This window comes from Furipterus horrens, unplaced genomic scaffold (assembly GCF_987537825.1).
Source record: "Furipterus horrens unplaced genomic scaffold, mFurHor1.1.pri manual_scaffold_9, whole genome shotgun sequence".
NCBI classification, from domain to species: domain Eukaryota; kingdom Metazoa; phylum Chordata; class Mammalia; order Chiroptera; family Furipteridae; genus Furipterus; species Furipterus horrens.
In genome coordinates, this window is record NW_028327179.1 from 54,902,143 (window position 1) to 54,928,344 (window position 26,202).

A 26,202-nucleotide genomic window follows, 5' to 3' on the forward strand; every position below is an offset into this window, starting at 1 on the left:
TACTGATGATGTCATCAGCAAGGTGAAGCAGAAACCAAGTTGTTATGGGCTGAGGAATCAAGGGAAGCAAGGAAGACAGAAAAGCATATTTTTTTCAGGAAGATTAGAGTGAAAATGGTTACCTCTCCATTTTTTTGCTGCCTATTAAACTAAGATTCAAATTGTAAAGTTAATATAATTACATAGCGACACAACTAAAACATAAAGATGCTATTTCCAGAGGGATTTTTATAGGCTCAGTTACAAATTAGACTTCTTTCTTGGTGATCATTAAAAAAAAAGTATATTCTTAGAGAGGTTATCTAGATTGAGAATTGATAATGAACCTGAAGTAATTGTCAAAATATAAAAATCAAACAACTTACCATCAGTTCCAACAATATACACATCTACCTTGATCCTGATAAATTCTTGCAAAATCTGTTAAAAAGAAAGTAGATCTTTGTTGGGGTACAGTTTCATTTGTCAGAAATGTAAAGAAAACTGTCATAAGTATGCCTTATGGGTGACATATTGCTTTTAGAAACTGTTACATTCTGAAAAAAGATAATAGTATAGAGAGACACTAAAGTTAAAAATAAGGCTCTGTGACAGAAAGAAATAAATCCAAGGGAAGAGCTCTCCTCATAAAAAAGTTAAAAGTGATAATTTTTCTGGGAAGTATGATGGGAAAATGTTCTGTGTGAACTCACAAGGTAAACTCTGATTTATTTTTAAAATTAGTGAGAAACAAATGAGACTTTTCAATGCACCATGATGCTGACATCACTATTTTAAAACCGTATTTTTTCCCTATGAGATGATCTTGACTAGAACTTTGTACATGATAAACATAAGTAGGAGACCCAAGGACCCCTAAGTTGTTCATTATTCCTGCCCACAGTGACTGAATGTTTCTAGTACCAACAAATATTAATCCAATTTCTTGGTTTCTTGGCTAAGAACAAATACCAATAGTGATATCATTAAGGTCACATAAGGTGAAAAAAGTAGCTAATACTGTTGATCTTCGAGACACTGAGCTCAAAACCAGGTTTAAAGAAATGTAAGGCAGAGTCCTAGTCCTTTGTGCTATCCTGCTAGGATAAAAAAAAAAAAAATTTATATGTGCGTGTATTTTTTTCTCCAAGGCTGATAGAAACAAATTTAAAAAGCACAAAAATAAAGAAAAGGCAAGCAGTCTTGAAAGTGATGTGATATTAAGATTTTTTTAAAAGAGAAGTTTGAACAAAATGAAATTGATCCAATTATCTAATTTTGAATCCAGTTCACCCATACTTAATGGATCTTATCTTAGCTCAGTTCTTATGTAGATAGATTCCTATGAAAAACCAAGCAAAAAGGGGAAATGTAGAATTTCTTAAAATTTCTTTGTATCTATTTCTGCATCTGTTAGAAACTAATTCATTTTAGAAATGCTGACAAAACTGTGCAAAGAAAACAGACTGCAACCTGATGGTTTCAATCCTACTTTCAAATCACATGTGACAGTTATTCTTCCACATATCTCCTTAAAAAAAAAAAAAAGTTGTTATTTAGCCAAGTGATTTTTCATCAGCTTATAAGGAATGGAGATAAAAACAAAGGGAGACCCTTTTTCACTTTTCCCCAAGAACTTTTCAAATCGCCTGTGTTTTAGGACAATTTAAATACAATATCTTTAAGGATATGGAGGTGCCACAGGATTGGAATTTGAAAGGAGTGTCAGCAGAGTTGTCTACTAGAAGGTTCAACATACATTAAAAAGGCGAGTTCGGTTGCCTTCAGTATTTTATGCCAGTCTCATGGAAAATGCACTTTTAAAGAGTTCGTTGAACATGCCCCACCTGCCCTCCCACACCCTCCATGGAATATTCAAAGTTTATAATTTACTTGTACTTAAGGGTGCATTGTTTAAAGGAGCATCCTTCCACAAATACAAGTTTTCACCTTTAGTCTTTGATTGGTTGTTTCCATTAAGAAAAAAGAAATTACCGTTTTGAGACCCCTCATTGAAGAAACGTCAAGAAATGACACTGCTGAAAAATCAAGAATAAGGCTATGCAGTTCAATTTTAGGGACCACAATGTTGGGAGGAAGGTTAGCATTCCAGTCTATCTGGAAGGGCAGTCCTGTGGTGTCAATCGGCTGATTCAGCTCTTCTATCTGATTGTTGTCCAGCTCTTCATCAGAATCTTTCAAGCCATCAATGGTGCATATAAGTCCTTTCTGCAATAGAGGACAGTAAAATGCATGATAATTCCAACCAAGAAATACATTCCATGTGTCAAATATAACCAGTGACTTTCCGAAGCACAGACTCAAAGTTGGGTCAAGCAAATGAGACTGTAAACTCTTTTCTTTGGAGAATAAAAATTGTCCCAGGAAAATACAATTTTAAGGAGAACCTCAAAGTTGCCCTTTAAAAATACCACACTAATTAACACATGAAATACCTTGTTTAGCTGGCTTTTTATATAAAAGAATAGAACCAACATCTTGACCTTCATTTTACTGAACTTTTAGCTATAATACATGGAAATGTGGTTAAGAAACTTACTGGTGTCACTTGTAGCAGGCCTTTATTCTGCAGTTTTCGGATTTTCTTCACAGCTTTGTTGCGCTTGTGTAGAATTCGAAGTGGACTAAAGCCTACCTGAAAAATCCATTGTTGTGTTACAAGAGTACTGAATATTCTGCTACCTATATAACATAATTTTAATAACCTTAAGTGGGATGGGTTGAGAAATCGAGATACATAATAAAGATACTTGTAATAAAATGTAAGTGGTTCAAACATCAGTGAGAGCATTGTGGCAGACCTATGGTCTGCTCAGCCTATATGCAGTTATTAGCATTTAAAAACATCGTTGCCATCCAGGATTTATCCATAAATTATCCCTGAATGGATTTAAACTCTAATTTGAATCTGTTTGTGGTTTGGCCCACACAATTCTTATGGGATTTTATTGTATTTATGTTCTATTTATTGAATACAGGTGGCATCTAATTAGCACCCTTCTTCTAAATAATTTTATTCTATTAAAATATATATGATTATATTTTATAATATCTATTATGTGATTTCATTTTATAATTTTAGTGTTATATCTGAGGATAACCTTCATGTCCTTTTTCCAAATTAATGTATTTTTATTGTGGCAATATATAGATCCAGAGTAATAGCTAAGGAAAATCAAATTATGTACTGAAAAACCCTGTCCGGAGAGCTCAGTTGGTTGGAGTATTGTCCTGATACACCAAGGTTGTGGGCTTGATCCCTGGTCAAGGCATGTATATTTTTCTCTCTCTCTTCCTCTCTCCTTTCTCTCTCTAAAATCAATAAATTAATAAAATTAAAAAAAAAACAAAATTAAAAAAGTTATGTAACAAAAAGATCCCCCCCAAAAATGTGGTTAGATGGAAAGATACAAGATTAAGTGAAGAGGACAGTATATAAAACCATATATACAATATGATCAATTATTGTAAAAAGTGGGTAGAAAAATTTTTGATGCATACCAAACTAATAATAATAGGGCTAAGGCAGAAGCTGTATGTAAGGTACAGAGTAGATCAAAAGGCAGGTTCAGGAGTAAGTGCTGAGCTTTTCTTTCTGAACCTTAATGTGCTTCTTTGTCATAGTCTCTCCAGGTCACCAGGGACACTCAGTTGTTATTTCGTGTTAAATATTCATTTATATTATATTTATTAATTTCATTTATATTATAAATATTTGTCTGCTATGCCGAATCTCTTCCATGATTCAGTTAAATATTAAATATTGCTCTCTTGCTGTTTCTGAAGTTGATTCCTCAAGAAAATCTGTAAGATAATATCTATTAAAAATCGGTAGCCCCATAGATAGAGAGCAAGCTGACAACTCATCAGCAATATGTGTGTGTGTGGGGGAGAGGTCTAGGGGACTGGCGGGATCGAGCAAAAAAGAAAAAAAGAGGAAGAACTCACATGGAGAGCAAGGGGTCAAGGAATGATTGCAGGGGTGAGTGGAGAGGGTGGAAATGGAAGAGGATATGGGGGTGGAGATAAATGGTAATGGAAAAAATACAATAAAACTAATAGCCCTAAATCTTGTGGTATTCTTTTTACTCTACAGCAGAATTTAATAAAAGATGACTGTACATTGGACATTGTCCAAAGAGTCGTATTTTCCACCATGTTAATGGTCCCTTTATAAGATAGTTTGTCACCTGCTTTGGGACATGGGATACAAAAACACACAACCAGTCTCAATATATGTGAGGTCAGTGACCCTCTCTTGTTATAAAACAAACATTTTATTTCTAGATGTTTGGTGAAATTACAAAAAATAATTAATAACCCCTAAACTTACGGCATTAATAAGTTTCTGCTTAAAGAAATTAATGTTTGCAAAGTAAATAGGAGATGGACATCTGAAAATTTTCACTCCTTCCAGTTCATATATCTGTAAGACAGAGAATTAATATCAGATGGTGCCCAGTAGACTCATATTAAACTCATTTAGCAAATCAAAGTAAAAAGTAAATCTTCCTTACGTCAGAGTAATCTTTTTTATTCTTGTAGATGTTGCTCCTTCCAACATTAGCCAATGTGCTGCATTTTGGACTGTAGGGAAAATCATTACCATGTGAACCTTTTGTGCATATTTTGGAAGCCTATAAGGCTAACATTGATGTTTTGCTAGCACATCAAAGCAGGCTCATTTTCAAAATGTAAAAGATTCATCATGCCATCAGAGACCCTGGAGGGAAAACCTGTTGTTTTATTTATTCTTCTACAGCTCCTAAGACAGTGCCTCCCATCTACCATATTCTAGTTTACGAAGAAGTTCTATATGTCTTTGTCATTTTGATTTTGAATATCACAGTTATTTGGTGAAATAAGGCAGATATAATTACCCAGTTGTATAGATGTGGACATGTAGAAGTATGATGGTTTTCCTATGACTACTCAGTTTGTCTCTATGTTTGATAAGTCCCCAAGAAATGAATGAAAATATAAATGAGTAAATGAATGCAGGAACATCGCAATATAAATGTATTCTGTCAGTCAAGGATTAACTTTAACTATAACACTGTTTTAGAACTCCTTAGCTCCTAAGAAACCTTATTTCTGTCATGTATGTAATCCAATTTAGGCTAAGTGACCACGTGGTGGTAACATTATATAGCAGAGATTTAAGAATCAAAAAATTGTTGGGACTGGATGACTGTTAAGAATCAATCATTCTAAGTGGTTTTGGTGGAATTCTAGGACAAGAGGGGCCTTTCAGAAATTCTCTTAATTCAGCTCCATGATTTCAGGTGGGAGTACAATCTAACAACCTATAAAGAGGAACAAACCTCCGCTAGACATGGAGAATCTCACAATCTTCTCAGTAACACATTCCCACGTTTGAAAAGTATAATTCAAAGAGGTTTGTATGATTTCTTTGAACTAGAATGCAAGCAGGAAGCAGATCAACAGCTGGAGGGCCCTGGGCTGATGCTCTAAGTTCAGACTGTTCTGTTGCCCTTCAGGGGTGAGCAAACTGAGGAAGAACAGACTGGCCAATCTTGATCAATTTGGGTGCCTATCAACTAAGCTACTTTCCCCTTGACCAGTGACAAGTTTTTTTGTTTGTTTGTTTGTTTTTTCTTTTGACACTGGCAGGTAAAAATCTGCAAGGATTACAGAGGACAACAGTCACTCACAATTGGGTCCTGAACACGATGGTCAGGAGCTGAAATGCCACGCTAGCTGCCAGGCCTAAAGCAAGTCCCAGGACAATGACAAAGATGAAGGTCATGATCCAAATTAGCTGCAAAAAGAAGGCAACATATACACCAACACTACGATTGACTCTGATTCAAGTACAATGTCTTAGGTCAATACTGAGAAAGCATACACTTCTAGGGACAACAGCAGAGGTTGGAAGTGTCCAAAAGAAGCAACCTGCCTCCAGAGGTCATTTCTGCTGGCTCAGGTTCTGAACCACAGAAACACAAGCAGATATTTAAAAAATCCAAAGAGGCACTATCCATTGCTAATCCCACCCCTGAACCAGTTAAGTAAATGATTGAGTCTGTCTGTCAGAGCTAAAATTCCAGAGCCAGCTGTTGTTCCTTAAAATTAGCATATTAGCTGGTATATAATACACTAATGTCTTACTTTTGGTCTGCTGATTTAATTAATGGCTATGATTGCTACAAGAATCTTAGTATGCCAAAGAGCTATGAAAAGTTCCAAGTTATCTAGCAGGAACAAAAAATAAACCAAGTGTAGTTTATTACTTTATGCTTGTAAAGTACCATAGGATATGTCAAGCATTTTTATGCCACAGACTTTGACCCTGATATAATTATGGGCTCTGCTTCTCACAACAAGACATGTTGAGGGCAAGGGGAGCCTTTATAGAGTATTTCAAAAAGGAATGTTCAGAATTTAAGTTTTTCACAAGTTCTCTCATAATTAACATATGATGTAATGAAGAACAGAAGCAATGCACACCCTGAACCTCAGAGTTTCTGTGCATTTGGGAGGACTGCGAGAATTTTTAGAAAAGATCTAAGGAAGTTGTCTACTAGTGTTTCCTGTAGCATTTCCTACTTGCAAGAAGCTCATCCTTTTCAATTAAAATCCCAGAGAATAATCATTAGAGTATGCAGCTTAAAGATAGTAAACATAGGTCATCTTAACAGCTATACAGAAACAAAATTTATTGTACAATATAAATATTCATTTTACATTAGCATTAAACCCCATCCTGATATCTCTCTCAAATACTGTTGCCTCTACTCACACAATCATACTTATCCTTTCGCCACAATCTTCGTATTTCCATGAACTGCATCAGCATTCCCTTTAAGTTTCCAAGTGCCAAAGCTGCCAGGACAGACTGTGAAAATCATAAATTGCAGATGTACTTTCGGATAACCAAATAAGCCATACAGAAGCAAAGGTGAAAGTTGCAGATAAGTGAGTCCTTTAAAGGGCCTCAAGGCAAAGGGTACACCATTTTCTGGTGTGCAATGACATACAAGACACACCAGACCTTTCCTACCACAGTGACAGTAACATGCCATAGATGATCTGACAGCACACAATTGTAGTCCGTACCTTGGGACAGTGAAAGGCAGATCTTAAGACTTATGATGGAGATAATTCTTCTCAATCAGAGATAGTCTAATGTGTGTGTCTATTTATGGGAGGTGGGAGAGGGGGCTGCTCTTTGTTTTAAAAAAAGTTTGGGGAGCTTATGGTCTTGGAATAAGAATTTAAAACTTTGATGATGCTCAGCAATCCAGCCATTTTGAAAGAGGAAGCTGAAGATCACAGAGAGGTTGACAAAGCTTTGAGATAGACTCTCTGGGACAGCATGAATCATACCTGTCATGTCCCCTGCTATATCCCCAGAACCAACTATGGTAAATACATACAGGAGGAGCTTAATAATTATTCAATGAATGAGTGAATTACTATTTTCAAAACTAGTACTAACTATCATGTAACACAGCCTATTTTAAAAAGCCCTGATGTAGATTCCACTGAAAAGTAGATTCACTAAGAGATCTGGATAGAAAGCTCAGCTCTGCCACATCAACACTTCAGGCTCCTGGTTCTTCATATTCCCAAATGAGATCATATGTCTCACAGGAATGAATATAGGTAAGGTGAAGAATGCTGACTAGTCAAGTAAGCTCCTTTTCTTGTTGGATTTTAACACAATGGTAGAAACATGCCTCACCCCCAATTCAGGCTGTTTCATTTGGAATGGACTATGAAATCTGTGTGCTGATTACTTTCATATCATAAAAGCACAGTGTACAAGGAAAAACCAAACAAGTTTTTATTTTCATATCTCAAAGATCACTTACCTGATCTGGACACTTTTGATTTTCACATTTATAACTTAATACCTAACCAGTTAATTTTATTCACTGTGAGAATACAAGTCACTGTTTAGAATACTAAACTTTAAGTAACTTTAAAAAAGAAATTGTACACAAATAAATGCCAGTTAGAAGTGGTGAAAAGTGAAAAAAGCTTATCTAGCTGATAGCACTATGTCAATGTCAAGGTACTGGTTTTGATATTGTACTATAGCTGTATAAGATGTCATCACCATGGTACCTGGGGGAAGGCTCCATAAGACTCTACAATAAGCCTCCTGCTTTGGGGGACTTTAGTATAAAGCATGTCCAGTGCCACCTGCATGTTAGGCATTATTTCCCAACTGGTCAGTATTCTACAGAAAAAAACAATTTGAAACAATTAAAAATGAAATACATGCACACTAGAATCCTTAAAAAAATAAAAATTGCAGAGCATTGAGAAGTGATAGAAATTTCACTTGTTATCCATACTGTAATTGACATAAAGGGTTAAATACATGTAAAATGCTTAGGATTCTGGTGATGTTTACTTAGTAAGCACTCAAGAAACATTCATTATTAGCTATTATTATGGGTTATTTTGCCCTCCTATGATAAAATGAAGCAAAACAGTTACTCAGGTGAAACAAGAACATTATAAACACAATCGTTTGAAAAGAACTCGTCATGTGAATCCTTTATAGAAGGAGTTTTGATTAACATCCTGGACAATGTCCTTGGGTATTGTTTAGTCACAAGAGGGATAGGATTTTATATGGCAATTGTTTCTTTAATTTCTCCAAGTTGGGTGAGGAAGAACCCAACTGTACACATGGGAAAAACACAACAGGGAAGAATCCTCTATGTAGGAAGACTGTGTGTGTATTTATTTGCATGGACATATACATTCTTCTATTTCTTTGGGGGTGATTATTGACTCCTTTTATGCCATTTCTTCAGAGATCAGAAAGTAAGCATATGGAGAATGCGTATTTTTGGCTAACAGTTCTTTGCTTTGCTTGAAGACAGATTGGGCCAGTGAAGCTCTTGCAGGGGACTGTACTGGAAATCCAGAAACTCAGGACCAAATTCACATTCCTGCTACCAACAAACAAGGAAAAAGACCTAGATATCAACCAGTAAACACTCCCCAGCATGCAATATCTCTATATCCTTTGGAGTCAGAAGTGTAATAGAATGGTCATAGAATAATAATAATATTAGCAATACTTTATTAAGTGTTTATCATGTGCCACACTGTGAGCTAAGTACTTCACCTACTTATTTTATTTAATTTTTGCAGTAACTCTGTGAGGTGGGTGCTATTTCACTGCCTATTTTGCAAATGGGGAACTTGAGGTCGAGAGAAACAGTTTGCACCAAAGCACACAGATAATAAGTGGTAGAGCCAGGATTAGAAGCTAATCTATAGGACTCTAGAGCCAATGCTCCATACACTACCTCACAATCATATTAACACCACAAAGAACAATGAATTTACCATTGTTGGTGTCCTAGAGATCCTATGTTTCCCAGAGTCTGCTGCTGTATTTTTCATCTGGGTGCTGCAGCAATTTACAAAGCATTCTCCTAAAGCCTCAAAATTGCAGTGCAGGAAAGCTGGACAGAGGAGCAAGGGGACACAGCAAGTCTGTGTTTGGCTGTTTGCTCCCATTCTGCAATCTGACTGCTTTGGGTCCAGGAGCTGCAGGGCGAGTTCCTAAGAACAGGTTGAGTGACTGGTAGCACCATTCTCTGACTTAAATAGAGGCTCTGAACCTTTAAAAAAATCTTGGGTTCAGTCAAGTCATATTGAAGCTGCAGTGCCAGGGTGTCTTTCTGTCTAACATTAATTATATTCAGGGCTACGAACATGGGAAGAGTAGAGTAGATAAAACCTTTTGGGCATGTGCATTCCGAACATTCATAAAATGCTACCAGAGGAAAAGCAAATATTTTGGCCCATAGAGTATTGACTGAGAAGAGTACTTGAGAGTTTGCAGTTACCTCATTTTTCTGTTTGGTTTATGTTACCAGAGTTTATAAATCAGGGTCTTTGATTCATCACCCAAAGGAGAGAGATAGCATTCAAAGAGGGAGCGTTGTTACCTTTTGTAATGGCTCCAGAAGAAATCCAAGGGCCGTAATGACAATCAGCACAATGACAGAAGAGAGAATCCCAGCAATCTGTGCAGATGAAAACATTCCCATCACAAAATCAAGTTTTCCTGTCTTGCATTTCCCAGGGATTAATGCTAGGATGGTCTTTACAGCAAAGATCCTGAAATACCTGTGTTTTACCTCCAGTACTCTCCTGAATTGCTGACCTTGAGAGGGCAGTACTAGAGGCAAATCCTTTGAATGATCCAGTGACTATGTTACTCAATCCCAAGGCTATTAAATCCTGACAAGAGAACAAGAAGGAATCTTTATTAGAAACAGCACCATGGAAATTGTGCACACAAAATAGTATGTAAAGCTGCTGAATTAGACCTAGTGTAGGCTATACGTTTACCTGATTGCCATCAATTGGATAATCATGTTTGAGGGAATAGACACTGGCGACGGAAAAGGCCACTGCGAAGCCAACAATTGCAATGCTGAAGCTATCTCCAATAGTTTCTTTGACAATCTCCATGTCAGGTGTGATAGGTGGCTGAAATCTGAGGTTGAAATAAAGCAAGTCTGAATGTCACCAACCTGCTTACGAACCTTCAATGGCATCTATTTGTCTCAGAAAAAGTCCAAATTCCTTAGCAAGGCCCGGTCTACACCTTCTCCCCATTTCTGCTTAATCACTACCATTTCCCAGAATTTATGCTCCAGCCATCCCCAGCTTTTGTTTCTTGTTATTTTTTTAGTTTGTTTGTTTGTTTCTCAAAAGCATCACCCATTCTCTCACCTTGGAAGCTTCTAATTTACTGCCCCCCTCTGCCTGAACCATTCCTCACATCTCCATCCTTCCTTCTAGAAAGTCTTCCTCATCACCAAGGTAAGGGTTAGGATAGATTCCCTGTGTTTCCCTAACTCATAATACATCCTCATACCAGTACCCCTGCCAGCCAACTCTCCATCCAGACACTGAGCAGAGATGAACTGGGTCACTATTCTGTGACCATAACTGAACACTCTTCATGGCATATATCAGGTGGTCAATAATTATTGGGAAAATCAATGAATACATGCAATCTAGAATGAATGGTGCCTCACTTTGGAGCATGACTAACAAAAATTTAGCACACTGAAAACTTTAGAATCTGTTATCTTATTGTTGGAAAGAAGCAATGCTGCTTGAATTTGATACACGATTATATATATAGTCTAATGACAGTGGTATCTGATATGACTTTGCTTGTATAATCAAATTATAATGTATACTTATATCCTCATGAGCTGCATGCAAAGTATCCTAGGTCTCACTTATATTGCTACATGGGAGTGACAAAGTATTGCCCACAATGCTTCCATTAGTTATCCATGGATGAAGGCTTTTGGGGGAAATGCAATTCTGAGGCCAGGCAAGCAAACAAATCTCCTTTCTGTTGATAACATAACCTTTCATGGAAAACCCTTAGCAAATACATGGGCCTTGGACTCTGCCCCGTGCTCCACTGGACTGCTAGACACAACTGTGGCCCTGATGTGTCAGGAAAATGTATAACTCACAGAGGATACTTTTGTGCTTATGCCTCATGAACTTAGAGCAGTTAAATGATATTTACTAACTGTATTATAAACAGTACAAATATCTCAAACTCAAGAACAATTTACTCAAATGTCCAGCTCCTGTAAAAATCTAAAACTTATTGGAGGAGGGTTAATTGGCTCCAGTCAACTCCTTCTTAATTGCTGTTCATGTTATGTGAATACCTATGTTAAAAAATATTCAGCTCTAATTTGAAATACTATTATCTGACATTCTGCAGCTACCATGAACCAGAAAGTCAGCTTGGAATATTGTTTATTTATTAAATAAATCTAAAATTGGTGATACAGTTAAAATGTGTATTTTATATCAAAATAAACAGAAGTCATCTATTACTCTTTTGTTCTAGCCTCTAAACACAATAGACAGAGTGGTTTGAAAATTTGGGTTCATTGCTTGGTTCTGTTATTTACCTATGTCCCTGAGGCCAAGGTAACCAAGTAAGTCAGAAATAAATCCTAGGCACTCTGCCTCTAGAACATGTGAGCTTGTCTACTAGGCTACATGGCCTCTCTATAAAATGTAATGATTAATAAATGTGAATCCTGCCTCTCCCTTTCCTCACCCCACACACACTGTGGAAAGAACTCCATTGGCATTTAAAATATATTCATGAAGTAAAGTCTCTAAGATTGTAACTCAGTGCTACGTTAAGTTTATCTCTGATTTTCAAAACCCTTCTGACAAGGTCTCCTTTAATTTAACAAAGTGTAATTATTAGAAAGTTGCACTGTGGAGAGAGGCCCTAGAAATAGTTTTTTGGTTTCAGCCTAATTCTTACTTAAAACAATTTTAAATTAAAAGTGAGGTTTAAGATTCACTGAGTATAACAGATGAATATCTGGTGATAAAAATATGTTTCTGCTTAAAAATATATACATGTACATTTGTTTTAAAAGAAGTTGGCTATTTTTAAGTCAACAATGCATATAAATGTTGATTCATGGAATTCTCAAATACACCTTAAGTATGGGGAAGGAGGTAAGTCTTTTTTTTTTAAATGAGAACACAAGCTTTTTTTTATAAGCAAGTTGGGAGAAATTGATGTTATGGTCAGAAGGCAGAAAGGAAAGAGAGCACAGATCTGGACCTCCCTTCTCAATCTGATCAATGCAATGGGATACAGTTTCAAATTCCTCATACGGATTGGACCTCCCATCCCTTTGCAGTGGTAAGATTTGCTCTGGCCTTGTTTTGAATTTGATCACGAGAAAGGACAGAGTGTGCCTAACTGGACTGCTTAAGCCGTGTGCCAGGTAGTCCCTCAATGTCTCTTTTGAAGTGTTGGATCTTGGCTCCAGCAACCTCAAACAAAGCACTGCAGATTGTTTATAGTAATTTATGGACAAGGAAATCTGATTTCATTTGGTTTTCTTTCTTTCTTTTTTTTTTTTTAATGAGGAGAAGCAAATTACATTGCCTATTTTTCTACATTCACTACTTCACTTTCACTTGTGTTTGAGTTCCTGTTCATCTGGTTTGGAAGTTCTTCCACGAGGAAACACTTTCTGATATAAAGAACTGCAGACCCCTATGTGCTTTGTGGCTCCTTTGTAGAAGGGCAATAGCGAGCCTTCTTCATAAATGCCAGATGTAGGGAGGAGTCTGACTTGGATTAATGTCTTTTAGCTGGTTGTCTTCAATAACTCCTGCTTACTCTCTAATTAGTGCTTGAAGATGCCATCTTAAAGGACACACTTACCCACTTTGCATCTTCCCAACCACAGCCACATTAAACCTGTTCTTGAAGTCAAAACCATAGGATACCCCTGTTGCGATCACAGTCTGCAAAGTTGCAAATTGCTGGTTAGAAATGTGAGATATACCTAAGGGTCTTGCTTAACAAAAAATACCATTGCCAAAAACCACCCCTTGACCTAATAGATAAGAATCTCAAGCCTAGGCTTTGCTACTTTTTAAGAAATCCTGAGGCATTTTTATGTCCCACCAGAGTTGAGAACCATGCCTCTAACTCAAGGTCTCAGAGACCTTGCCCTCTGCACCAGCCTTAAGTAGACACAATAAGCCCAAAATCATAAAAAGAAATTTTAAAATTATAAATAAAAATAAAACTGTACTAAATATCATACTCAGAACCTTCAGAGATGACATCTGCCCCATTAAAACCTCGTAGATGGTGAAGGGCATTCAACATACAAATGTGAGACTAATTAATTATGAAAGAAAGTTTTAAGATGATCAATTACCATGATGAGTTCAATTGGGATGGGCACTGGAAGTTTGGCTTTGTAGCATTGATTTATTTCTTTGACCACAAATAAAATGAAGAGGATAATCAAGGATGTCACAAGGTCTGCAATATTAGTCTTCTCTATTTGTGTGAATATGGAACTTAGTACCTAAAATTATAAAAACAAAAATCACCCAGGTGTTATGTTAATGTATAATTTGATTACCACACTCAATTATTTTCAAATAGATAAAAATAAGCATTGAAGCAAAAGAACTGACATAGATTGATAGCTATTCTCTGTCCTGCTCATGAGAAAGGTAGCATAGCGTCAGCACCACACTGATTTAGGAATGTTTCTGGCATTTTTGCTGGGAATCTCTTTGGCTAGTGTCAAATTTTCTTGGACACTTTTCACATGTTTAGAACTGGTCTCTTTTGCTTTTACATCTCTTTGGCCCTTGTTTTTTTACTTCACAATCCTCACTATTGCTCTGTCCAGGGAGTAACTTCTGTTCACTGACAGATTTTCTTAGCATTTATCCCTTAATTCTTGGCCTTTTTTAGGATAAACCTCCTCATATTTTTTAGTTTACTCTCTTTATCACTTTTGGAAATTAGTTTCCTGGATAACTGCACTGTGCATAATCTTAATTCTTGAAGCCATTTGGATTCTGTATCTATGGGATTTGGACAGCTCAAGTAGACCTAAACTAGACCTCAAATTGCTCCTAGAACGATCCACTTTTGAAATAGCTCTGGATGGGAGTGAGAGAATATGGAGTAAGTTCTGTCTCAGACTCCCAAAGACTGTCTTGATAGAATCACTAATAAGCCCAAAGTTAGCAAAAGAAAGGATGTAGCAAAGATCAGAGAGGAATCAAAGAAATAGAGACTAAAAATAAAATAGAAAAAATTAATAAACTAATAGTTGTTTTTGAAAAGATAAAATAAACAAATATTTAGCTAGAGAAAGAAAAAAAAGAGAGGGTACTCAAATAAGTAAAATAAGAAGAGATCAGAACACTGTTCTACAGTACATCTCCTGTAGGAGGGAAGAACCACTCTCCTACTTACATATTGGCCAATTTCCTTTTGCTTTAGCAACAGGATGCATAAAAAGTTAGAGCTTCAATTCTAAAACCTGCTTTTTAGAAATAGGGAAGCATCATTCAATTAGTACATTTCTTTCAAAATAAATTTTGAGAAAATTTTAAAAACTTGAAACAAAATATGGAAGATTTTAATAATGTATGTAGATTTTTCTTTTTAATAATACTTAAGTGTCAAATAAAGAGAAGTGGTACTTTATTTCTGTTGCTCACATTAGCTGTACAGTAGAAGTGGTTTTTTCAGCATTGTTCTCTTTGTCACTAACTTTCTCTTAATGTGAATAAATTTCACAAACCATGTTTCTTGGAAAATGTAAGGTAAGCCCCACAGCAAATGCCTTAAAAGGAGTTCTCCCAGAAACATGATAGAGAATTTCATGTATTTAAATATTTTTTAAGCAAAAGGAATACTTACTTTAAAAATTGAAAATGGATCAGTGTATGCTGGGACAGTCAGCTGAAGAATAAATTTGAGTTGGGAAACCAAAACATGAACAGCAGCAGCTGTGGTGAAGCCACTGATTAGGGATTCAGATAGATATACCACCATGAATCCGATCTGCAGAACCCCCATGAGCAACTGGGAAGAGAAAGTTAAAGGTCTTTGTTAGTATAGATTAAGAGTACACCTTAACAAACTGAAGGATCAGCAACTGAAATAATCAAAATGTAAAGGTTCAGTCAGTACATGTAAGCCATGAAGTAGCACCAGTCCTTGTTTCTTGTAACTCCTCTCTTTTCCCACCCCATCCCCCAAGGTGGAATGCTACAAGCTGCTCAAATAGCAGGCAAGTCCAACATCCCCCCAACCCCCACCCCCACCACCAAAGTAACAGGCTTATTTACCCCTCTTTTTTAAAGGTACAGTGTCTTTAGAAAACTTAACTATAAACCTTTCATAGCAGAATCTTATCTATTTTCCTCATCAATTTCCTATGTCATTTTAAGTTACACTTTCTAGCTGTTGAAGCATGCATGAGTCAGCACCCATTCATATTCCCTCAAACAAGTTGCTTGACTTTTGTAAGAAATAAATAACTGTGTATTGAACATCTGAAGTGCTTAGTTTTAGCTTGAAGCAAAAATGGTTAATTGTCTCAAAGCACCAATATTTTGCAATCAGGTGAATGGATGGATTTTCCTTCCCTTGGATACCTGGCCTGCCTTTCCATTCATGTCCCCAGAATGCAGCCAGAGCTGTGGACACGCAAAGACACTAGGTTCAGAAATGTCTTAGAACTGACCATGCTGTTTGTCAATAGGACATACCACTTATATTTTTGTATAAACTGATTCTTTCTTTAAGGAAAGATCTTAATGAATAATACCACTATTCATAAACTTAGGCAACATCTTGAGGAATCCACGACATTTTCACTGTCAGCAGTGGTGACTCTTGGGAAGGAGGCTTAAAGCCCCTCGGTAAACCTCTTCAGCTTTCCCCAGATCTTAGATATGGACAGTCCAAAGTCTGAAATCCCAGTCCTTTCTAACTAGATTATAGTCTCTGAGGAATTAGAAAGAAAAGTTCCAAAGCTTCCAGTTTTACTCTTATTTGCATATAGTTATGTTTAGTGACTATGTTGAATTCAGCATTTCACTTCTTGCCACGTTTTTCTGTTCCCACTTTTCCTTCTCTCTAGACCCACCATCACTCATCTTTGCAATGTGGATCTGCCCCTACACTTCTGGTTGTGGTAAGTGACCCTTAAATTATTTTCCATAAGCCATTAAAGAAAGGCTACAAATCAAATGGAAGAGTGGGGAGGAACGACAAGAAGGAGGAAAATCAGAAAAATATGCACCAGTCTGAAAAAACAGATTGAGGAGGGTAGATTACATGAGAAAGTGCTCACCTGAATGATTCCAGAAAAAACAGTGACCGTTGCAGCTACCATCACCTTATGGTCATCTAGGAATGAATCATTACTCATTGAGTTATTAGAGGAATCCATAGCACTTGGACTGGTCATCGGGGTTAATCTCATAACCGTTGCTCCCACCATGATACTCAGAACTGGAAATGGACCTAATTAACAGATGGTGAGTTGTGGTCAGTAAATATCTCCCTAAAGCACAACTGTCTTTCAGTTTTAATTCTTACAAGAAACTATGATTCTTCTCCTGGATTATGCACAATTTGAAATTGATACAATGTGTGGCTAATGGAATTCATAAAAAAAAGGCAGTATGAGCATTGATTAGTCCAGAAATTCACTTACCCACAGATATGTGTCTAGAAGTGCCCAAGAAAAAGTAGACTATGACTGGGAAAAAGGCTGCATATAACCCATAGCTTGGAGGAATGTTGACCAGCAGACCATATGCTAAACCTATAAATACACAAACATCAGAGTCTTCATTTTAGTCCAAAGGAAGCATAGAAGTTCTCATGAGATTCTTTAGATATTTATAATTGGACCCTAAGTATAAGTTACTTTATTAACTCAAATGTATCAAAGGTGTAAATGTAAGAGCTAAAACTATAAAACTCTTAGAAGAAAACGTAAGTGTAAATCTCTGTGATTTTGGATTAAGCAATGGTTTCTTAGAAATGATACCTACACTATAAGCAATCAAATTAAAAACATAAAATGAGCTTCATCAAAACATTGAAATGTATGTTTAAAATGGTACTGTAAAGAAAATGAAATGACAACCCATAGAATGGGTGAAAATATTTCCAAATCATATCTTGAATAAGGGTCTAGTACCCAGAATATATAAATAACCCTGCAACTCAACAATAAAAAGACAAATAATCTAATTTTAATGTATGTAAAAGGAGTTCTGGTTAAGATGGCAGCATAGGTAAATACGGCTCACTTCTTTGAATAACCTCATCAAAATTACAACTAAAATATAGAACAACTATCATTCAGAACTGTCAGAAATCAAGTTGAATGGAAGTATGACAACTACAGAATTAAATAAACCACATTCATCCAGACTGGTATGAGGGACGGAGATGCAGAACAGGCAGTTCTCACATCCATATGTGGTGGATAAAAGTTTGGGATACATATTCTGGGAGTGAGAAGTCCAGCCCCACACCAGACCCCACACCAGAGGGTTCCAGTGCCAGGAAAATAAATACCCGTAAGTTCTACCTGCAAAAACACATGGGGATTGAGTTGGTGGAAGAAACTGCTGGAGTCCTAAGCAGTTCCTCTTAAGAAACCCACATACATACTTACTCAGACTCACTCCCTCTGAGCTCCAGCACCAAGTTATCAGCTTGAAAGGAACCAGTGGCATACAGGGAGGAACTGAAGTGTCAGGCATCAAGGCAAGAGCTGGAGGGCAGCTTTCTCCCAGATAGAAAAGTGGGCAGAGGCCATTGTCCCTTTTCTGAACCCTGCACCCACAGAACCATGGAGCTGTCAGGCAGGTGCCATATCTGAGACTCCATCAACCTATATAACACCAATTTTCCCTGTCCTGGAGATCCCCTGACTATGTGCCACCCAACTTATGGACCCACCCAAGCTGTTAACAGTGACTTTTCCATTAAATGGCTGGTCTTTGGCTCATGCTTCACAACTTACTAATCCTCTCAAACAAGTAACAGCTGGCTGGAGTGAGACCCCAGTCCCTGTATGTCTTGTTAAGCAGTTCCAGGACTAGCACCAGCAGCAGCTAGCCTAGATTCACAGCTTGGCTTTTCCTGGGAATCTCCAAGCCAAGCACAAGTAGCAGATATCTCAGATTGCTTTATAGCTCATGTAGGGTAGCTCCAGGCAGAACACAGTTAGGGGCTGACCTTGACCTGCACCACCCAGGAAAACCCAAAGCCTGTGCACCCAGTGGACAGCTACAGATCACATCGTAGCACAACCACCCTTCCCTTGAACAGCTGATCCTCCACGAAGGGTGAAGGTTGGTGGTCAGTGGTCATAGCCAGTCCTTGCAGCTGACTGGGCTCAGTAAGTTCCTCCCATTGACCTGCCAAAAACAATAAAAGCTCAAATACAAGTGCAGGTTGTACCCATCCCACATGAAGGGTTCACCTCTAGTACCTAGTTTGGGTGATAGTGGAGGCTGTGCCACTGCACTCTACTGGACATCGGCTACATAAGGCCACACTATCAAGACAGGGAGTCATAGAAGCTCTACCTAATACACAGAAACAAACAATTAAAGGCTGCCAAAATGAGGAGACAAAGAAACATGGCCCAAATGAAAGGGCAAGTCAAAACTCCAGTAAAAGAGCTAAATAAGATGGAGATAAGCAGTCTATTATATGCAGAGTTCAAAACACTGGTTATAAGGATGCTCAAGGAACTCAGGGGGTACTTCAACAGCATAAAAAAGGTCCAGTCAGAAATGAAGGATAAACTAATGAAATAAAGAGCAATTTACAGGGAAACAGCAGTAGAGTGGATGAAATCAAGAATCAAATCAATGCTTTGGAACATAAAGAAGAAAAAATAGCCAATCAGAACAATGAGAAGAAAAACAGGCCCACCCTCCCCCCCCCAAAAAAACCCAAAACCCAAAAAACAAAAAAACTTAGGATAGTGTAAGGAACCTCTGGGACAAGTAGAAGCATTTCAACATTTGCATCACAGAGATGTCAGAAGAATAAGAGAAGAGCAAGAAATTGGAAACCTATTTGAACAAATAATCAAAGAAAACTTCCCTAATTTGGTGAAGGAAATAGACATGCAAGTCCAGGAAGCACAGAGAGTTCCAAACAAGTGACTCAAAGAGGCCCAAACCAAGACACATCATAATTAAAATGCCAAAGGTTAAAGATAAAAAGAGAACCTTAAAAGCAGCAAGAGAAAAGCGGTTAGTTACCTACAGGGAACTTTCCATAGACTGTCAGCTGATTTCTTCTTCTTTTTAAATTTTTGATTTATTTATTGCTTTTCTATTACAGTTGTCCTACTTTTCCCCCCATTACTCCCCCCAGCCCAGCCCACGCTTTCTCCCACAGTCAGTCCCCACCTCATTGTACATCTCCATGGGTTATTTATACTAGCTCCTTTATTAAACCCTTCCCCTACTTAACCCCCTTCTCTCCCTCCACCCCTCTCCCTGGTAACTGTTAGTCTTTTCTTGTTTACATGCCTCTCGTTCAATTTTGCTCATTTGTTTGTGTTGTTCATTAGTTTCCTGTATTATGTGATATCATATGATATTTTTCTTTTATTGCCTGGCTTATTTCGCTGGGCATAATTCTCTCTAGTTCCACCCATGTTGTTACAAATGGTAGAAGTTCCTTCTTTCTTTGTGCTGCATAGTACTCCCTTTTGTAAATGTACCACTGTTTTTTGATTCACTCATCTACAGATGGGCACTTCGGCTGTTTCCAGCAGTTGGCTATTGTAAATAGCACTGCTATGACCATAGAGCTGCATAAGTTCTTTTGAATTAGGGTTTCAGGATTCTTCAGGTATAATCCTAGCAATGGAATTGCTCATTCAAAAGGCAATTTTGATTTCTTAAATAAACCTTGCAGGCTAGAAGTTGTTGGTAAGAAATCTTCAAAGTCATGAAAAGCAGGTAACTACAGCCAAGATTGATCTATCTAACAAAGATATCACTTAGAATTGAAAGGCTGATAAAGAGTCTCCCAGACAAGGACAAACTAAAAGAGTGCATCATCAAGAAACCACTATTCTATGAAATCTTAAAGGAATTTTTTTAAAGAAAAAGAAAATCAAAACTATGAACAGTAAAATGGCAATAAATACATATCTATCAGCAATTGAATCTAAAAAGCCAACTAAGCAATCAAGAAAAGAGACAGAATTGTGGATATGGAGATTATTTTGATGGTTGCCAGATTTGAGGGGGATGTAGGAGAATGGATGAAGAGGCGAGAGGATTAAGAAGTACAAATGGGTAGTTACAGAGTAGCCATGAAATATAAAGTACAGTATAGGAAATGGAGTAGCCAAAGAACTTATATGCATGACCCATGGACATGGACGATGGTTTTCAGATTACCTGAGGGAGTATGGGATGCAGGGTGGAGGGGGGCAAAGGGGAAAATATGGGACAACTATAATAGCATAATCAATAAAATATAATTTGAAAAAAGAAAAAATAGAAATAAAAAAAATTAAGTGTGTAAAAGATTTAGATATCTCACCAGAGATATACAAATCTCCAGTAAGCACCTGAAAAGATGTTCAATATCATTAGTCACTCAGGAAATACAAATCAAAACCACAATGTGGTTACTATTAGAAAAGTTAAAATAAAAAAGGCAGACAAAAACCAATGTTCACCATAATGTGAAGAAATTTGGACTCTCATGTGTTCCTAGTGGGTTACCATATGACACAGCAATTACACCCCTAAGAGAATTGAAACATATATTTCCACAAAAGCTTGTACATGGTGTTCTTTCCTAATAGCCACAAAGTGAAAACCAAAAACACCCCAAATGTCCATCAACTCATGAATGCATAAACAAAATGTGGTCTATCCATACATTAGAATATTATTCATCCATAAAAAGAAACGAACCATTCATACATGCTGAAACATGGATGACCCTTGAGAACATTATGCTAAGTGAAAGAAACCACGCATAAGAGACTGCATATTCTGCAAATCTATATGAAATGCCCAGAATAGGCAAATCCACAGAGACAGAATGTTGTTGCAAAGGGGTTAGATGGAAGGGGGGCGGATGGGAATTGACTGCTGATGGGCAAGCAATTTTTGGGGTGTTGGTGGTGATAAAAATATTCTGGAATTAGATGTGATGGTTGCATAACCTTGTGAATATACCAAAAAACATTGACTTGTACACAGTAAGAGAATGAATTTTATGTTAGATGAATCACATCTCAAAGAAATTTTTACCTTGCAGTACACACACCAGCCCTGTGCTGATTCCAGAAACAATGTCACTGAGTAGCCACTCCTTTATCCGGTATCCTGGTAACCAAGATGCTATGGGGAGCAAAGAGATGGCAATTGTCCTGGCCTTTTCTGTAGAACAGCTGAAAACATTGAAAGCCACAGGTCAGTTAATATCAAAATTTAAGTTTAGTACCTCATTGTAGTTGAAAAATTGTTAAAGGCGATACTATACTAAAGAACAAACTAGTGCTTTCACTAACTTTCCCACAGTCACTTTCTTACCCATATCAATTGCCCCCTGGCCTCAACCAAACAATCTTTAAAAAGAAAAATGCTGCTTTTCTTCAGCTGTAATAGACCTTATTTGTCATCCTCAGCTTGAATTGTTCAACATTTCAATTGAGAATGTTCCTCTGTCCTCATCTATTAGTCCTGTGATATGGAAAGACTGTGTTGAGAGCTGAGATGGTGTTCATTTCAGAGCTGACCTTTCCAGCTCTGGCAGGGAAGTTTGGAAACCAAAGATAAGAAGACTATGGCCTAGAGCCAGAAAGGAGAGCTTGAAAGTTTGAAAATTCAGCAGAAAGTGTTTATTTCTAATGCCAGTATCTCAAACAAAAAATCTTACCTACAGCACACTTTGAGATGATCCAGAAATGTCTTATGATATCTGTGTTTCTTCTTATGTTCTTCCCCAAAAGTATTTGCAGAGTACACTGGCCTGGCCACAATATACTGATTGCCAATGGGTTCGATCATTTTGCTTCCTCTGAAGGCTGTGGTAAGTAGAAGATCTTTGGAATGATGTGGCAAACCCTCTTCTGCCGTTAACAGGTAAAAATGCCAGAAACCAATGGAGCTTGCTTCTTAAATAACTCAGAGATAATGTGATGCAGTTTACAGATGAGTGAGCTCTGGACTGAATGTTACCACCTTTTGAGATCAAAAGAGGCAGGATTATGGGACCTGGATTGTGTTTTGAGACAGTGATATTTCAATGAGCTGGACATGGTTCTTTTGGGTAAGTAAACAAGAACTTTTGTTTATTTATTTTTAAAAGGCCACCAAAAAGCAATAGAAAGTGACTCAGATTATTAATCAATAAGTGCATTTTTTTACTCATAAAGTAAGATCTCCTGAAGTAAAGAAATTTTAATTTTTTTTCCTAGAAATGTTTCCAAAGATATGGTATTTGAGTACTGGGACAATTAGAGTTGAAGTCTACTCATTCCCCCTAACTCCAGTCATGGCTGTTCTATTTTACCCATCAGAATTTTTGTAATACCATAGCAAGTGCTTTTAATGTGTGAAATTCAAGAATATTGCTCATTTAAGTTTTTCTTTTTTATTGTTTCTGGGAGTTAAATAGAGTTTTACAATTTATAGCTGAGGAGACTGGCACAAAGCATTACTTGTTTACTTAGTTCACTAGTGATGAGACCTTTTAAAGGAAAGATCTTGGGCAATATACTTAACCTCTCTAAGTCTCAGCTATGTAATTGGGATGCTACTACTCAAGTTTTAGGGTGATTTTAAAGATTAAATGAGAATGTTTTCAAATCATCTAGCTTGTGCCTAGCACACAATATGCAGTCACTAAGTGATAGTTATTATTCTATTTGCATTTTCTACACAAGGTGTTTAAATTTTTTGTTCTTATCTCAGTCTATTATATTTAAAAGATCAATTTTGCAAAACCTTTGAATGCACATTACCTATTTAGCCCTCACAATTTTTTGAGGCATCTGCAATTATGATTATTGCTCTCTTTGTACAAAAGAGAAAATAATAGCACACTCCTCTCCACAAAAATGTAAGTACTTTTCTTAAGCCACACAGCTAGTAGAGTGTCAAAATGTGACTTCTGTTTTCAGACTTTTTTGCTATTTCTTCTTAAATGTGCAGCTTCTCTATTGTCCAAATGTGAAGATAATTAAAGAACATTCTAACTATTAGTGTTTTTCCCTCTTATCTTCCCTGACCATAATCACAATTATTAATTGAATTATTTCAAACTAGACTGTACCTTGTTGCATGATGCTCTCTCGTAACTCAGGGGTTTTCAGCATGTTTCCAGAGCTCGAGTTATAATCAGATGCTAGCCTCAACTTCTGTCTCCACCTGACCTTTCTTTGACCACTCACTTCTCTTCCCAATCCCATTCCTTAGCCACCTTCTAAGGTTCTCTCTACTGACCTTCTCTGACCATGATATAAGGCTTCTTGCTCACTCTCTGGCTTGACCTCCAGAATTTGTTCCTCTGAGTTTTATTATAACTGTCAGCTTAAACTCCCTTACCTATTCTTTCTGACCCTCCTCCCACCTCAAGCTGCTTGTTTTCCCTGCTTCTCATCTCTCTCTCTCTCCTCTTCCATCCCTTCACCCCCAGTTCCACTAACTACATAGTACTTACCACTTTCAGAAAAACTTGTACGTAAGGTAGAGTTGGCTTACTTATTGCTAATTTGTCAATTACCAACAGTATAGATGGAGCACTAATACTTAGGATTCTAATCCATGTTAATGATTCTTGACACCTTAGCACTGTTGCAAAGACTATCTGGAGTGTCTTTCAAGAACAGCTTTAGTCTTGTGAGGTATCCAACCTAGCCAACCTTAAGATGAAGAGACTCAGGTACCGCGCATTTTACTTCTGTCAGATGTGCCATGAACAGAAAAAGAAAAAGATACGTACCACTATTTCGTTGCTTTACTCATATTTTCACATTGTTCATGAAAACTCCTTAGTTCTCTTTTTAAAGAAAGATCCTGAAAGTACTTCTTTTTTTCTTTTGCTGCTTATGTTTTCTCCTTGCTAAGTCATGTTTTTATTTTGTTTTGTTTTGTTTTGCTTTGTTGCCAGTGACAAAGATGGCAGAAACAACTTTATTTCTATTAAGCTTTCTTTCCTGAGCATGCTCATGGCTGGCTCTGTAGTGGGCTCCCTCATAACTCCAGCTGCATGGAAGGCCTGAACTCTGGCCTCACAAGCGCTGAATAAAAGGTGAGGGTTCAGTACAAGGATCTAGGCAGCTTACAGAATCTTTTAAGAATTAGAGAGAGAGAGAGAGAGAGAGAGAGAGAGAGAGAGAGAGAGAGAGAGAGAGCCTAATGGCCACATTCCATCTTGTGGTTTTTCCCTTGCTGCCTTTCAGTTCCCCAAAGCCATTGCCTCATATTCCTCATGTGACCGATAACCTGAGCCACTGAATCAATTACCCCACTGGTGTCTCTGCTGAGAGAAGCTCCAGATACTCATAAATTGATGTCATTTTTCATTTTATCATTTCAGGGTTTATTAAGAATGACCTATATTGTTTAGGAATTCAAAAATGAGTTTCTTAACTTTTTTTAAAAAAACCTGAATGAGTTACCTTTTCACCAGAAATTCTTGGGAAACTTTTTCTTGATTCCTAGAATCACAATTCCAGTTTTGAATATTACACCCATGTTAATGTATACCTTTTCATGTTCTGTTTTATCTTTGTACCTCAAATTTCTCTCTGTGTTCTTTAGGGTGTCAGTGCCTTTTGGGGGATTGACATTCATTCTCAGTATTTTTTTTATTAGTAATAATTTGAAATCAGGGGGCAAGCAGGTATGCAGAGTATTTCCCAGTCTGTCCCCAGTCACAGTAGATACCTCCACCATACTCACAAGGTGGGTCTTTAGTTACCCTAGCCCTCAGTAGGATTTCAAAATACCCCTATGCCAGTCAATAGAAAACAAAAGTAAACTAGCTATTTCATGAGTTGGTCCTTGGACAACGAGAAATATCTTGATAGTTTTTTTTAAGTATATTTTATTGATTATGTTGTTACAATAGTTCCAATTTTTTCCCCTTTGCTCTCCTCTGCCCAGTATCCACTTTCCCCCAGCAATCCCACCTTCCTTAGTTCATGTCCATGGGTCATGCATATAAGTTCCTTGGCTTCACTCTTTCCTATATTATTATTTTTAATTAATTAATTAATTAACTAATTAATTTTTTATAACAATAAAAATTAACAATTCCACCCTCTCAGACTTAAGACCCTTTATAATCTTATAAAGGACAATGGGCACAGGTCTCATGCTCCTCTAGCTGCTTCAAGCTGGACATGGTTGTTGTCCTACCTACCCTTGGATCCAGAAATCCCTAATAAGAGTGGGAGTGTATTGGGGAAGATGACCTTCCCACATGTGGAAGGATCTTGCAGACTCCAGGTCAGTTGGCTGTCCCCGGACAACGGCATGCCTGGTTTAACAGGCTGGCATCCTTGTTGTATTAGACAATCATTCAGATAATGAGATCACAGGCTTATGCTCTCTAGCTCAGTTTTTCTTGTTTGTTTGTGTTGCTCATTAGTCTCCTGTATTAGGTGATATCATATGGTATTTTTCTTTCATTGCCTGGCTTATTTCACTAAGCATGATTCTCTCTAGTTCCATCCATGTTGTTGCAAATGGTAGAAGTTCCTTCTTTCTTACTGCTACAAAGTACTTTGTTGTGTAAATGTACCACAGTTTTTTGATCCACTCATCTACAGATGG

General features: G+C 37.3%; 1 protein-coding gene across 1 annotated transcript in view; it reads right to left on the reverse strand.

Moving 5' to 3' along the window:
- The window catches only part of SLC26A3 (solute carrier family 26 member 3), a 49,002-nt gene that overhangs the window by 13,715 nt on the left and 9,085 nt on the right, over positions 1–26,202 (reverse strand). The window contains exons 2-18 of the mRNA XM_090287352.1: positions 22,298–22,602; positions 21,670–21,809; positions 17,067–17,177; positions 16,701–16,873; positions 15,260–15,424; positions 13,749–13,901; positions 13,244–13,326; positions 10,351–10,498; positions 10,126–10,239; positions 9,945–10,022; positions 6,764–6,859; positions 5,676–5,782; positions 4,518–4,587; positions 4,334–4,426; positions 2,540–2,635; positions 1,975–2,208; positions 366–420 (exon numbers count right to left, since the gene is read on the reverse strand). Of these exons, the coding sequence (XP_090143478.1) occupies positions 366–420; positions 1,975–2,208; positions 2,540–2,635; positions 4,334–4,426; positions 4,518–4,587; positions 5,676–5,782; positions 6,764–6,859; positions 9,945–10,022; positions 10,126–10,239; positions 10,351–10,498; positions 13,244–13,326; positions 13,749–13,901; positions 15,260–15,424; positions 16,701–16,873; positions 17,067–17,177; positions 21,670–21,809; positions 22,298–22,428 (2,047 nt within the window). The 5' untranslated portion in view covers positions 22,429–22,602. The remainder of the gene's footprint in view (positions 1–365; positions 421–1,974; positions 2,209–2,539; positions 2,636–4,333; positions 4,427–4,517; positions 4,588–5,675; positions 5,783–6,763; positions 6,860–9,944; positions 10,023–10,125; positions 10,240–10,350; positions 10,499–13,243; positions 13,327–13,748; positions 13,902–15,259; positions 15,425–16,700; positions 16,874–17,066; positions 17,178–21,669; positions 21,810–22,297; positions 22,603–26,202) is intronic.